General features: G+C 43.9%; 1 protein-coding gene across 1 annotated transcript in view; it reads left to right on the top strand.

The window, feature by feature from the left end:
* USF3 (upstream transcription factor family member 3) overlaps positions 1-10,791 on the top strand; it is a 44,528-nt gene extending 33,737 nt beyond the window's left edge. Inside the window, exon 7 of the mRNA XM_082655703.1 lies at positions 1,829-10,791. Within this exon, the coding sequence (XP_082511829.1) occupies positions 1,829-8,259 (6,431 nt within the window). The 3' untranslated portion in view covers positions 8,260-10,791. The remainder of the gene's footprint in view (positions 1-1,828) is intronic.
* The last annotated feature ends 2,660 nt before the right edge of the window (positions 10,792-13,451 follow it).

Genomic DNA, 13,451 nt, shown 5'->3' on the forward strand with positions numbered 1-13,451 from the left:
TATGGTCCAGGTCCTGTTTTATGATGCTGTCAGGCAATTAGATACATAATCAATATTCGGTAACCATTTTGAGGCACCCACAAAAGGGATAGTAAGGCTAGAGTGATGTATAGACTTTTCTAATGAGGGCTCCTCTGGTTTCACAGTCCAGCATCTGAGGCAATCGAGTTACCCTAGGGAAAAGGGAAACTTGAAGAAATACAAGTTGCAGGCGGTTCAGGAAGAGCTGAACAGCCAGGCCAGGGGTTGGGGCAGCACCCGAGGCCCCTTAAGTCCGACCGTGTTGTCATCGCGGTCATGATCCTTTCTTTGGTTCTGTTTTGTATCTGCTCTCTCTTCTTTTCCCAGCAGCTTCCTCCACATACTCACTGTCCACATGACAGTCTTGCACAGTGGCCACAGCAGTGCTCCTGGGAGTCAGGCCCACCTGGGTTTGAGCCTTGACTTCCTTTGCTCACTCAGTACCTTTGGCCAGTTACTTAACTTCTCCAAGTGTCAGTTTCCCTGTCTTAAAATGAGGATAATCATAGCATCTATCTAGTCGACTTTAGGCAAATTATATAGCTACTCTGAACCTGTTTCTTACAGCTAAAAGTGATGATGACAAAGGTGTTTGTCCCATCTCGTGGTTGTTATGAGGATTAAAAGAGATAACACAGGTAAAGCACTTAAAGCGCAGCACAAGAGTAAATACTTGATAAGTGTTACCTGTTGTTGTTGTTGTTATTATTATTATCATTAAATGAGACAGTGAATGAAAAGCGCCAGGCATAGAGTAAGTGCACAATAAGTGAGAACCATCTTCTTTATTATTTGGTCCATGATAATTGTCCTTTAATTTCTAATGTCCATAGCACATTGGCATCTTTCTTCTGTGGCTCTTTCTTTAAATAGCTGAGAAAAACAATCTGATAGTCTCAGCTCCTCCGTGTTGGAACAGAGCTTGTTACTTCAGGCTACCTCATAAGGTACTGGCCTTGAGGATCGGCTGCCTTTGGCGGAGGGAATGGGGGAGAATACCTACTATGGCACGGCAGGTGGGGATGCACAGGGTCACAGAGCGTACATACCAACAGCCAAGGCTGACCCTTAGTATCCGTGGTTGAGGCTGTCTCCTTTAAAACAGTGTAGGGCATCACGGACATCTTCATTACTCACTAGCATACACACATTGGCCCTACCAAGGAAAAAGTGGTCCTTTCTTCAGCACTCTCCCATCTTACTTCTTACATGTTCTGCTTGGTCTCTGTCGTTTCAAAGGGTAAGATAGAAACCAGTTTAAAGCCATTTATAAAAGAGACTGTCGGGAGTTCCCTGGTGGCCTAGTGGTTAGGATTCTGGGCTTTCACTGCCGTGGTCCCAGGTTAAGTCCCTTGTTGGGGAACTGAGATCCTGAAAGTCATGCAGAGGGGCCAAAAAAACTCTCTGTTACCACCATAAAGTAATGTTAGTTATTGCAACATTTAAATGCTATTATATTGATATTCAGTGTTATTTTCCTAGCATGTTACCATGACATCAGTATGTCTTTCCTTGCTGCCCTATTTTGAATTTTGGAATTTTGAGATTTCTACATTATGAGTAATTTCTGACCTTTGAATTGTTGACCTTTAAAGATACATACTTTTCAAAGGATTAGGATAGAAATTTGAGACACCATTCTAAAAAGAAGAAAGAACTTATATTAGAAAAGAGCTGAAGATTCTCAATTGAGGTATTTAGAATGCTAAAATTAGTATTCAGTAGTTTAGTATACAGCTGTTTCTTAAATTATTATAAATATTGACACTTAGAGGTAATTTTTTCATTTTTGTTTTTGATATTGTAGCTGAAGAAATTAAAAAGCTACGTAAACAACTGGAAGAAATTCAAAAAGAAAATGGCCGATATATTGAATTACTGAAAGCAAATGACATATGTTTATATGACGACCCCACAATCCACTGGAAAGGAAATCTTAAAAACTCAAAGGTCTCGGTTGTTATTCCCAGTGACCAGGTTCAAAAGAATATCATTGTTTATTCCAGCGGGAGTCAGCCTGGTGGAAATAGCCAGGGAACAGCTGTTCAGGGGATAACCTTTAACGTTGGGCATAATTTACAGAAGCAAACTGCCAATGTGGTACCAGTACAGAGGACTTGCAATCTTGTGACTCCTGTGTCTATTTCTGGAGTTTACCCTTCTGAAAACAAGCCATGGCATCAGACCACGGTTTCTGCATTGGCTGCCAACCAGCCTGTTCCTCTTTGTCTTCCTGCTACCATTTCTGCTCAAAATATTCTTGAGGTTTCCACCTCCGAAAGCGAGTCAAGTATGCTTGGTGCCAGCAGTGGCTCACTGATGACTGTCCCTGTCGGGCCTGTACCACCCCAGCATCATTCATTGCACACATGTCTAAAGGATCAAAATTCTTCTGAAAATAAGAATGGGCAAGAGAGCCCCAAATTATTGAAGAAAACAGTCCCTTGTGCCACAAGCATCTCCCCCAGCTGCTCAGCAACTGCCACTAAAGGACACCAAGGAAGCAAGTCCTGCCTGGGCGTACAGGAGTGCAGAAGTGACTTTCAAACCACCTCTGTTGTTTCCGTTACCACGACAGTCTGCTCCCAGCCTCCAAGATCTGCAGGTGATTCTTGTCCAGCGAGCATCAGCAAGGGTGCAGACTTGACAAGTGTTACTGCGGTGGTGGCCCCGTCTGCCCCTGGAGGAGGGGAGACCACCACCCCTGTGAGCACCCTTTCTGCAAACCCTGTGGACAGTGGTTGGACTCTTTCTTGTTCTTTGCCTTCTTCAGCTGTTAGTGCTTCAGATTTGAAAAACATGAATAGCCTTACCCGAATTTCCTCAGCTGGAAACACGCAGACGACGTGGACTACTTTGCAACTGGCGGGAAACACTATTCAGCCCTTAAGCCAGACACCATCTTCTGCTGTGACTCCGGTATTAAATGAGTCTGGTACTAGCCCCACCACGGCCAACCACAGTAGATGTGTGGCTACAGGCGTCAACTTGAATAATTCCTTTCCAGCAGATGGGCAGCCAGTTGAGCAAGTAGTTGTAACCTTGCCTTCTTGTCCACCTTTACCTATGCAGTCACTGATTGCCCAGCCACAAGTTAAATCTCAGCCTCCAAAAAGTATCCTTCCATTGAATTCAGCAATGCAAGTGATTCAGATGGCTCAGCCAGTTGGGTCGGCTGTTAACGCAGCTCCTGCTAATCAAAACGTTATCATTCTTCAGCCACCCAGCACCACCCCGTGCCCAGCAATGATGAGGGCAGAGGTTCCCAACCAAACAGTAGGTCAACAGATAGTAATCATACAGGCAACTAATCAGAACCCTTTGCCACTCCTCTCCGCTCCACCTCCTGGTTCTGTTCGACTCCCTGTCAATGGAGCCAGTGCTATCATAGGGTCTAACAATTCAGTGCAAAATGTTTCGACCCCACAGAGTTTTGGAGGAAAGCACCTTGTCCACATATTACCAAGACCTTCATCTTTATCAGCATCTAATTCAACACAGACTTTTTCTGTAACCATGTCAAACCAACAACAGCCTCAAACGATTTCTTTAAATGGACAGCTCTTTGCTTTGCAGCCTGTGATGTCTTCATCAGGAACTACAAGTCAAACCCCTATGCAAATTATTCAACCCACCACCAGCGAAGATCCAAATACCAATGTTGCCCTGAATACATTTGGCGCTTTGGCCAGCCTCAATCAAAGCATATCGCAGATGGCTGGGCAAAGCTGTGTACAACTGTCTGTTAGCCAGCCTGCCAATCCTCAAACTGCTGCAAATAGTCAAACCACCCCAGCTAACTGTGTTGCATTAACAACAGCTGTAGCATCTCCCATGACAACGGAGAATTCAGCCACACTACCCAGTACGTATAATCTAGTGACCACTCCCTCAATGAACACTGTAGCTTGTTTGCCTAACCTGAAGCCCAAAAGGCTGAATAAGAAGCCGAGTGTCAAGAAACACATAGCCACTAATAAGTCAGCCTGCACCCTGAATCCAGCCAGAGATGTGGGTAAGTTAGACTGCCCCAGCACCGAAGGCTCCACAGAGCCATCGTGTAATGATGGACTCCTGGACAGCCTCCCTGGTGTGTTACCATCGGTCACTATGTCCCAGGTAAATAGTGTAAGTGTTTCTGGCTCACATTCTTTGGATGTTCTGAATTCTGAATCAGTGATACCTGAGTCCATACCCAAATCTAAGTCAGCAGAAGAGTCTAGCTCATCCTCCCAAGAATCCGTAACAAGTGAACATTTTACAATGGCCCCAGCAAAATCCAAAGATTCTCTCCCCGTTTTGCAACGAGAGACATCTCAGGATAAGCCAGCAGCTAGTTTGGCATTGCCAGCTGCTGCCAAATCCTGCACTTCAGCCAACGTGTTGATTTCGTCTGCAAACGATCCCCACGTTTTGGTTTCTCAGGTTTCTGATTTGTCGTCTGCCACGAGCACTGCAAGTACTGACTGTGTTTCTGAGGTAGAAGTCATTGCTGAACCTTGCAGGGCTGAGCAAGGTTCATCAGCTACAGTGCAAACCACAGGTCTCTTAAAGGGGCAGGGTTTAACTGCACTGCTCTCTGGTCTTGCTAAAGAAAAAGACCCTCAGAAATCACCTCTTTCAGTCCAGGTGGACCATCCTGACTTTTCTTCAGAAAATTCTAAAATAGTCCATTCAAGTGTTGATTTACATCCCAAACAGGAGCTATTACTGATGAGCAGTGATGACAGAGATCCAGGACAGCATCATTCCTGCATCTCTGATCAGGAGGTTATTAATGGTTCTTTGCTCACCAGTAGGCAGGCTGACTCCCCCATGTCAACCAGCTCTGGCAGTAGTCGTAGTTTCTCAGTTGCATCCATGCTTCCTGAAACAACTAGAGAGGATGTCACCAGCAGTGCAACGACTAATACGTGTGACAGCTGTACCTTTGTAGAGCAAACTGATATAGTTGCTCTTGCAGCAAGAGCTATTTTTGACCAGGAGAACCTTGAGAAGGGAAGAGCTGGCGCCCAGGCTGATATGAGGGAAGTTCCTTCAAAGCCTTCCGAAGCATCCTCTTTAGAGGGAGACCAGCCTTTCAAAACCCAGATATCTAAAGAGAATGGCCCAGGACAGGCAGAAGCGACACCAAATGAATTTAATTCTCAGGAGTCAATTGAAGCAACTGTGGGTCGGCCCCTTGAAAAACCAAGTTGTTCTATAGGGATGAAAACATCAAATGCCTCTTTACAGGTTTCGACTTCTCAGCCGCCAAGCATCACCAGTTTAAGTGTGAATAATCTTATCCATCAGAGCAGCATCAGCCATCCTCTGGTCAGCTGCGCTGGTTTAGCCCAGACTTCAGAGCCAACAGCTGTTCCTGCCACGGTTAATCTGACGGTTTCATCCAGCTCCTATGGCAGTCAGCCTCCTGGCCCATCTCTGATGACCGAATACTCCCAAGAACAGCTCAGTACCATGGCCGGTACCATACCAAATCCACAGATTCAGGAGCCACTCTTAAAGCCAAGTCACGAAAGCCGTAAAAACTCTGCTAAGCGTGCTGTCCAAGATGACCTTTTACTGTCTTCAGCTAAACGTCAAAAGCATTGTCAGCCGGCTCCCCTCCGGCTTGAAGGTCTGTCCCTGATGAGCCGAACTCCAGACAGCATTTCCGATCAAACTCAAATGATGGTTAGTCAGATCCCTCCCAACTCGTCAAACTCAGTTGTGCCTATTAGCAACCCAGCACATGGAGACGGCCTTACGCGGTTATTCCCACCTGGTAACAACTTTGTGGCCCCTGCGTTGAGGCAAACTGAGGTTCAGTGCAATTCGCAGCCTTCCGTGGCTGAGCAGCAGCAAACGCAGGCCAGCCAACATCTGCAGGCCCTGCAGCAGCATGTGCCAGCTCAGGGGGCGCCTCACCTGCATAGTAACCATCTCTACTTGAAGCAGCAGCAGCAGCAGGCGGGGCAGTTAAGAGAGAGGCATCACTTATACCAGCTGCAGCATCACGCACCTCACGCGGAGAGCTCTGTCCACTCTCAGCCCCACGTCCACCAACAGAGAACCCTGCAACAGGAAGTCCAGATGCAGAAAAAGAGGACTCTTGTCCAGGGCACTCAGGCCTCTCAGCTTCCTCTACAACCCAAGCACCATGGAACTGACCAATCCCGACCCAAGAGCGGTCAGCCACACCCCCACCATCAGCAGATGCAGCAACAGATGCAGCAACACTTTGGAAGCTCCCAGCCAGAGAAGAGTCGTGAAAATCCTTCCACAAGCCGCAGTCACCATAACCATCTCAGTCAAGACATCATGCACCAGCAGGAGGTGGGAAGCCGGCAGCAAGGTGCGGGGCTTTCTTCTGAACACGTATCTGGGCATAATCCAATGCAGAGGCTTCTGACATCAAGAGGCATAGAGCAGCAAATGGTGTCCCAACCGAGTATCGTGACGAGACCTTCAGACATGACTTGTACTCCACACAGGCCAGAGAGAAATAGAGTTTCAAGTTACTCTGCAGAGGCACTCATTGGAAAGACATCTTCCAACTCAGAGCAGAGAATGGGTATATCGATTCAGGGTTCCAGAATTTCAGATCAGCTTGAAATGAGAAGCTACCTTGATGTTCCCAGAAATAAGAGTTTGGCCATTCATAATATGCAGGGTCGTGTGGACCATACTGTTACCTCAGATATCCGCCTTTCTGACTGTCAGACATTTAAGCCAAGCGGAGCCAGTCAGCAGCCCCAGAGTAATTTTGAAGTACAGTCTTCAAGAAATAATGAAATAGGTAACCCTGTGTCATCCTTGAGGAGTATGCAGACCCAGGCTTTTCGAATTAGTCAAAACCCTGGTCCACCACCAATTGACCGCCAAAAGAGATTACCTTACCCACCAGTTCAGAGCATCCCAACAGGAAATGCTGTCCCACCAAGGGACAGTGAAAATACATGTCACCAAAGTTTCATGCAGAGTTTACTTGCCCCTCACCTGGGTGATCAGGTCATTGGGAGCCAGAGATCACTGCCAGAGCATCAGAGGAATACACAGTGTGGTCCCTCCTCTGCAATCGAATATAATTGTCCCCCAACTCATGAAAGTGTCCATATTAGAAGAGAGAGTGAGAGTCAGAATAGGGAGAGTTGTGACATGTCCCTGGGTGCAATTAACACCAGGAACAGCACTTTGAATATTCCGTTTTCGAGTTCTTCTTCCTCAGGAGATATTCAAGGTCGAAACACAAGTCCCAACGTTTCTGTACAGAAGTCCAATCCCATGAGGATTACTGACAGTCACGGGACCAAGGGCCACATGAACCCTCCAGTCACAACCAACATGCATGGGGTTGCAAGGCCAGGTTTGCTGCATCCGTCTGTGTCTCACGGAAATGCTGACCAAGGGCCTCCTGTACGTCAAACTAGTTCTTCAGTTCCCCAGCGATCAAGGCATCCCTTGCAAGACAGCAGCGGTTCCAAAATTCGTCAACCTGAAAGGAATCGCTCTGGAAACCAAAGACACAGTAATGTCTTTGATCCAAGTCTTCCCCATCTTCCTCTGTCTACTAGTGGCAGTATGATTCTCGGACGCCAACAACCCGCTACAGAAAAGAGAGGAAGTATTGTTCGTTTCATGCCCGATGGCCCACAAGTACCTAATGATAATTCAGCGCCTGACCAGCATACACTATCACAAAATTTTGGTTTTCCGTTTATTCCTGAGGGTGGCATGAATCCACCAATAAATGCGAATACTTCTTTCATTCCACAGGTTACTCAGCCTAGTGCCACTCGAACTCCAGCCCTCATCCCTGTAGATCCCCAAAATACTCTCCCCTCCTTCTATCCCCCGTACTCTCCTGCTCATCCTACACTGTCCAATGATATTTCAATCCCCTATTTTTCTAATCAAATGTTCTCGAATCCTAGCACAGAGAAGGTAAACAGTGGAAGTTTGAATAACCGATTTGGATCAATTTTATCTCCTCCCAGACCTGTTGGTTTTGCTCAACCAAGTTTTCCTCTTCTCCCTGACATGCCCCCAATGCACATGACCAACTCTCACTTATCCAATTTTAATATGACATCTTTGTTTCCAGAAATAGCTACAGCTCTCCCTGACGGCTCAGCAATGTCACCTTTGCTTACGATAGCAAACTCCTCTGCCTCGGACTCTTCCAAGCAGTCCTCAAACAGACCTGCCCACAACATAAGCCATATTTTAGGTCATGATTGCAGTTCAGCTGTTTAAATACTGACTGACTGTACATAAATGTAATGGGTGAGATTACAAATGTATTTGTGTGTGTATTTACACGTGTGCACAGGAAGAGAGAGAGTGTGTGAGTGTATCTCCTTGTGTTTGTATAATCAATTGTCAGTTATCTTCTGAATGTAGGGAAGCCGTGTCAGAGATGAGGCAAATACTGGGTCGTCGAAAACAAATTATCTTTCATTTTTAACTGCATGGTGTACTTTTTAAATTTTCCAAGCAGATTTACATTTTCAAGTTTGATCTGTAATCTGACATTCCCTAGATATTAATCGGCTGGAAGTTGAGGGAGATCATCTTGGTGTGTCCTGGGTGGTAGGAAGGAACCTAAATTTTAAACTTGATTGTTGATAATTTGTAAAATAGTTGAGCTGATTGAGTTGCTTTCCAAAAATACAGACAGTTCGATGTAACACAATGGCTCATAACCAAGTACGGGCCAGTGTCAGCATCTAGAACAGTTTCTTACCCATGGCAGGTGTTGAATTAATGTAGAATGAATGTCCATGATTCAAGTCAAGCAGTTAGCAAATAAATGAGTTGTTTAATCAACCTGTGTTCCCAAGGTTTGGTTTAGGTAGAGGCTTCTTTCTTAATTATAACAATTCATAAATTATCTGAATGTCGTGTCTTGTTCTCCAAATTAGGGAGCCATGTTATCCTTTAATGTGCCAAGATCCTGTAAAAGCAAAGGTCTTCCTTAAACAAGTAGCCTTAAAAGCGGAAAGCTAAAAAGCAGAGTACATAGATGTTCTCCATTTTGTACTTGCATTTTGCATCAGGCCATAAGGATAAAAGCAGTTGTATTGTGGAGTTTTGCATGTGTTCAGTTAAAGATTGTTTGATCCATTGAGTTTCGTTGTAGAATTCTCTTCTATTTATTTGATCTTGAAATAAGTTCTTTTATATTTGTTTAATCATTAGGGACTGATCAGTAAATAGCGTGTTTGGAATCTACACAGTTATTTGAGCCTTACTTTTAAAATATTTCTGAACAGAGTCTTAAGCTCTGTCAGTATTTTCATTACTGATATTTATATTTAAAGTATGGCATTGTATATTGCATTATTACCCTTCATAGTAGAATTACAATGAGAAGATGAATTGGTTCATTATTTTTCCTGATGGTAGATGGGAAATGGTGCTTCAAAACCTTGTCTTTGCATATGTCCACGTGTGTGAGCGTGTGTGTACTCGTACATAGATTTTAAAGTATAAACTGGCTCTTTAAAAATAGGCCTGCCATCTGAAAATGAGGAAGTGGGACCTGAGACCTGCTGAAGTGTAGAAGAACTTGATGTAGCGTTTTTTAAAAGCCCCGCTGAAGTTAATAATGAATTTTAAAAATATATTCAAAATTCATGAATTGAATTTTGAAAATTTAATTAAGAAAACATATGTACTCACATTCTCAAGCCCATTAATTTTCGTTGTTGTTATAGTCTGCCAAAAATGGGATGGAGTGGGAGATATAAACTGTTCTGTCTACTCTGTTAGCAAAGTGAACCCACGGACCAGAATTTTGTGTTTTTCTCCTTAAAAAAAAACCTCCTAAGGCTTGGTTAGAGCAGTTAACTCCAGTGAATACCTCTATTAAAGACTCAGCAAAAGGGTCATCTGTGCCTATAACTTAAAAAAAAAACTAACTGGGGCTTCCCTGGCGGCGCAGTGGTTGAGGGTCCGCCTGCCGATGCAGGGGACGCGGGTTCGTGCCCCGGTCCGGGAGGATCCCACGTTCCGCGGAGCGGCTGGGCCCGTGAGCTGTGGCCGCTGATCCTGTGCGTCCGGAACCTGTGCTCCACAACGGGAGAGGCCACAACAGTGAGAGGCCCGCGTACCGCAAAAAAAAAAAAGGAAAAAAAAAAAACTAACTGAGTTTTAAGCTTTAACATTCAAGTTTTTCTTTGTTCTTGAAAGGTCCAGTCTGCTAATTGCAAGGACTGGTTTCAATGTGTTCAGCTATTCATTCTCCCTCCCTCCCTTCCTCCCTCTCTCTTTCTTACCTTGTCTTTCTCTCTCTGTCTCCCCCTCCTCCTCCTGTACCCGCCAACACACACACAGTGGCTGTTGAGTTCTGAAGAACTGGGGACTGTTAGAATTGGAACTAAGGTAACAGGCTAAGAAGAAGCTCGATTTGAACATTCAGTGGAAAGGCCCCAAGCCTGGTACTTGCAGATATTTCTCTGTTGCCTCGATTGTATTTTTCTGCTCAGCTCTGTTCAGAGGTAGCATTTACATTCCTCAGAGCTTTCATTCCAGGAATATAACACTTTGATCCCGAAAGAGTCTCTACCCCCTAAGTAAGGCTTATTTGACCATTGGAGGAAAGATATGAGCATCTGCAAATAATTTGGCTCCTGCTTACATATAGCTCTAATTATCTTACAGACATGTATGTATGTATGTAAGAGATCATTTTATACACAAACTCAATTCTGAAAGTGTTCAGAGCACAGTAATCTTACTTGATTTATAAGCACGAGTACATGAGGTTTTTTTTTTTTTTTTTTTTTTTTCAGTACGCGGTCCTCTCACTGTTGTGACCTCTCCCATTGCGGAGCACAGGCTCCGGACGCGCAGGCCCAGCGGCCATGGCTCACGGGCCTAGCCGCTCCGGGGCACGTGGGATCCTCCCAGACCGGGGTACGAACCCGTGTCCCCTGCATCAGCAGGCGAACTCTCAACCCCTGCGCCACCGGGGAAGCGCGAGTATATGAGATTTACCAGCAGTATTAAGTATTTGATAATTAGAGCTACATGATCTGGGGGAGGAAATTTATTATTTAATATCTAACGAGCTCTGGATATAATTTTGGCAAAGGAATGGCAGAAAACATAGTCAATTTTTGTTATAGTAAATTTAATGTTATTCATGGCTTGCTAATATATGTCTATAGAATGTAAATCCATTTCCACAGATAAATTTGTAATTTCTAGAAATACACTAACAGGTAGGAGTCATAAGTGAGAGTCATTGATTAAATTGTTTCTCTCTCTTGTAGTGTTATTGATCACATAGAATCAGTTTCAGAAAGTGGTTGATTCCTCTAGACATTTTACACAGCAACTTCTGATGAGGTGAAAATTTTCAGATTTCTCATCATGTAAAAACTTCTAATGTGTCAATCATGGATAAAAGAAATCAACTTTGATGTCATTTCTTTTTTTTTTTTTTTGGTACATACAGATTGTTTCGGGGTGTTTTATACTGCTCCAGGAAGTTTATTTTTATTTTAAGACCTTTGGGGTGTACCAGAGGTGGCACCCTTTTTCTAAGTAAGGAATGCAAATTCCAGAGTGATCATGCTTTATAAAATGTAATGTATCAGAACTTTGGGGAGAGAAGGACGAGGAAGGAATGTTCTTTTTCAGTGATTTTCAGTCACATATCAGGGTGAACTGCAATGAGGATCAACTTTTAAAAATCAGGCTTCTTAATATACAAAATTATTTAAACATTTTAAAGATAATTCATTTGCCTTGCTCTTGCCTTCTAACATTGGCCATTTCATGGAGAGGCTAAGATTTATACCCCAAAAAGATGTAGAAATACATTTTAATGGGAGTGAAGTTTTTAAAATTTGAGGAAGGGTAAAGACTCACTAATATGCATCTTCTTAGCTTTATCCTTCCTTTGATACATGAGTACTTAGGCTCTTATTTTCTTCCGTCTGCTCCATGTCAAACAGGTGGCAGGGAATCTGGTCATTTCCTCAGAAGGATGATTACTCCTCTGCCTTGAAACATTTATTGAGTCCAGTGTCTATTGGATCGGCGTGTGATAGGGACTCATACTTCCAAATCAGTGATTCCCAAATGTCTGCCTTTGGAAACCATTATATCTCCTATTCTATTAAGGGGCAACAAGAATTTCTCAAAACAAAAGTAGTTCACGACCGACTGAAAATGTTTAATGTGCCATATAGTTCTGTCCCTTGTTTGGGAGAGGTTTTTTTGTTTCCCCCCATGGAGGAGTAAAGAAAGGGCAAATGTGGTACCAAAATCAGACGGCTTTGGGTTGATATCCTTCGGAACCTGGAAGTCGTTGTTCTAATTCTGTTGTCTCTCTAAATCTGCCTTTGCCCAGAGATAACGACCTATGGCTGTGTACTTCCAGAGGGCAATAATAAATGATGATTTTATGATACCTTTATGCAAATTAATGGCCAGAAATTAGTTTCTTCTCCGATACCTTTTTGGCTGAAGGATACCATTTCTCCTTCCTCCAGAGTTCAACAGAAAAGGGTCCTTTTTTTACTTAATATCCTCCCTGCATTCTACACTTCCTGTGTGAACCTAAGAGTGTTTCTACTAGAGTCTGTGGGGGACATAAGGTTCAGATTGAGGCCATCCAGGTGTTCTGGGAAGAAGTGTTGAGGAACTTCTTGGACACAGAGCTTCTAGTTGTGCCCCCATGCCACTACCCTGAGACTGCACTTTACCTGCAACTGTGCCTCTGGTCCTAGGACCAGCCATTGGAACATACTGCTCACTCACTCCTCTGTTACAGCAAAGGACCGGCCGGGATGGTCCATGCTGTGTAATCAAACACCTAGACGACAAGTACAGCTGATGTTTCTCACTGTTGCCTTATCATTCTCTGAGCCATCTTTAAAGCCGATCTTGTAAAACACTTAGTAGTTAGATGCAAGACTCCTTTTAAACTCAGAGCTTGTATGTGGTGGCCATTCAACATTCTTCTTTCTAGATTTGCACAAACCCTGTCAACTGTAATCATTTTCTGGCACATGCCTGTGTTCAGATGCTTCATAAACATGAGCCAACCTGGGTTGAAAATATTGGGGATAGTATCCAAATTGGTGTTATTTTGAATGACCACATAACCTGTCACTAGGGATCTCATGAGACATAGAAGACAACTCTTCATTTGTTAACACTTTTTTGAAAAGATGATTATTTTTTTCCCCTCAGTTGTGTACAGCTATACACCATACTATGTCATAGGAACTTAAAGTTTACTCCATGTCAGTCCCCTCTTCACTTTTCTGGACCTCTGTTCCTCCATCCCCTAAGTCTTAAAACCGTTTTTCATCTGTGAGGCACTGGACATGAGTATATTGGTAACTTTTAGGGGGAGTTGAACTGTTGATCTTCCAAGAAGAAAGGGACCAGACAGTGTTGCTTAAAATGCTGCAGTTGTGTTACTGTGA

Source organism: Grampus griseus (assembly GCF_964374135.1).
Source record: "Grampus griseus genome assembly, chromosome: 5".
Taxonomy (NCBI): Eukaryota; Metazoa; Chordata; class Mammalia; order Artiodactyla; family Delphinidae; genus Grampus; species Grampus griseus.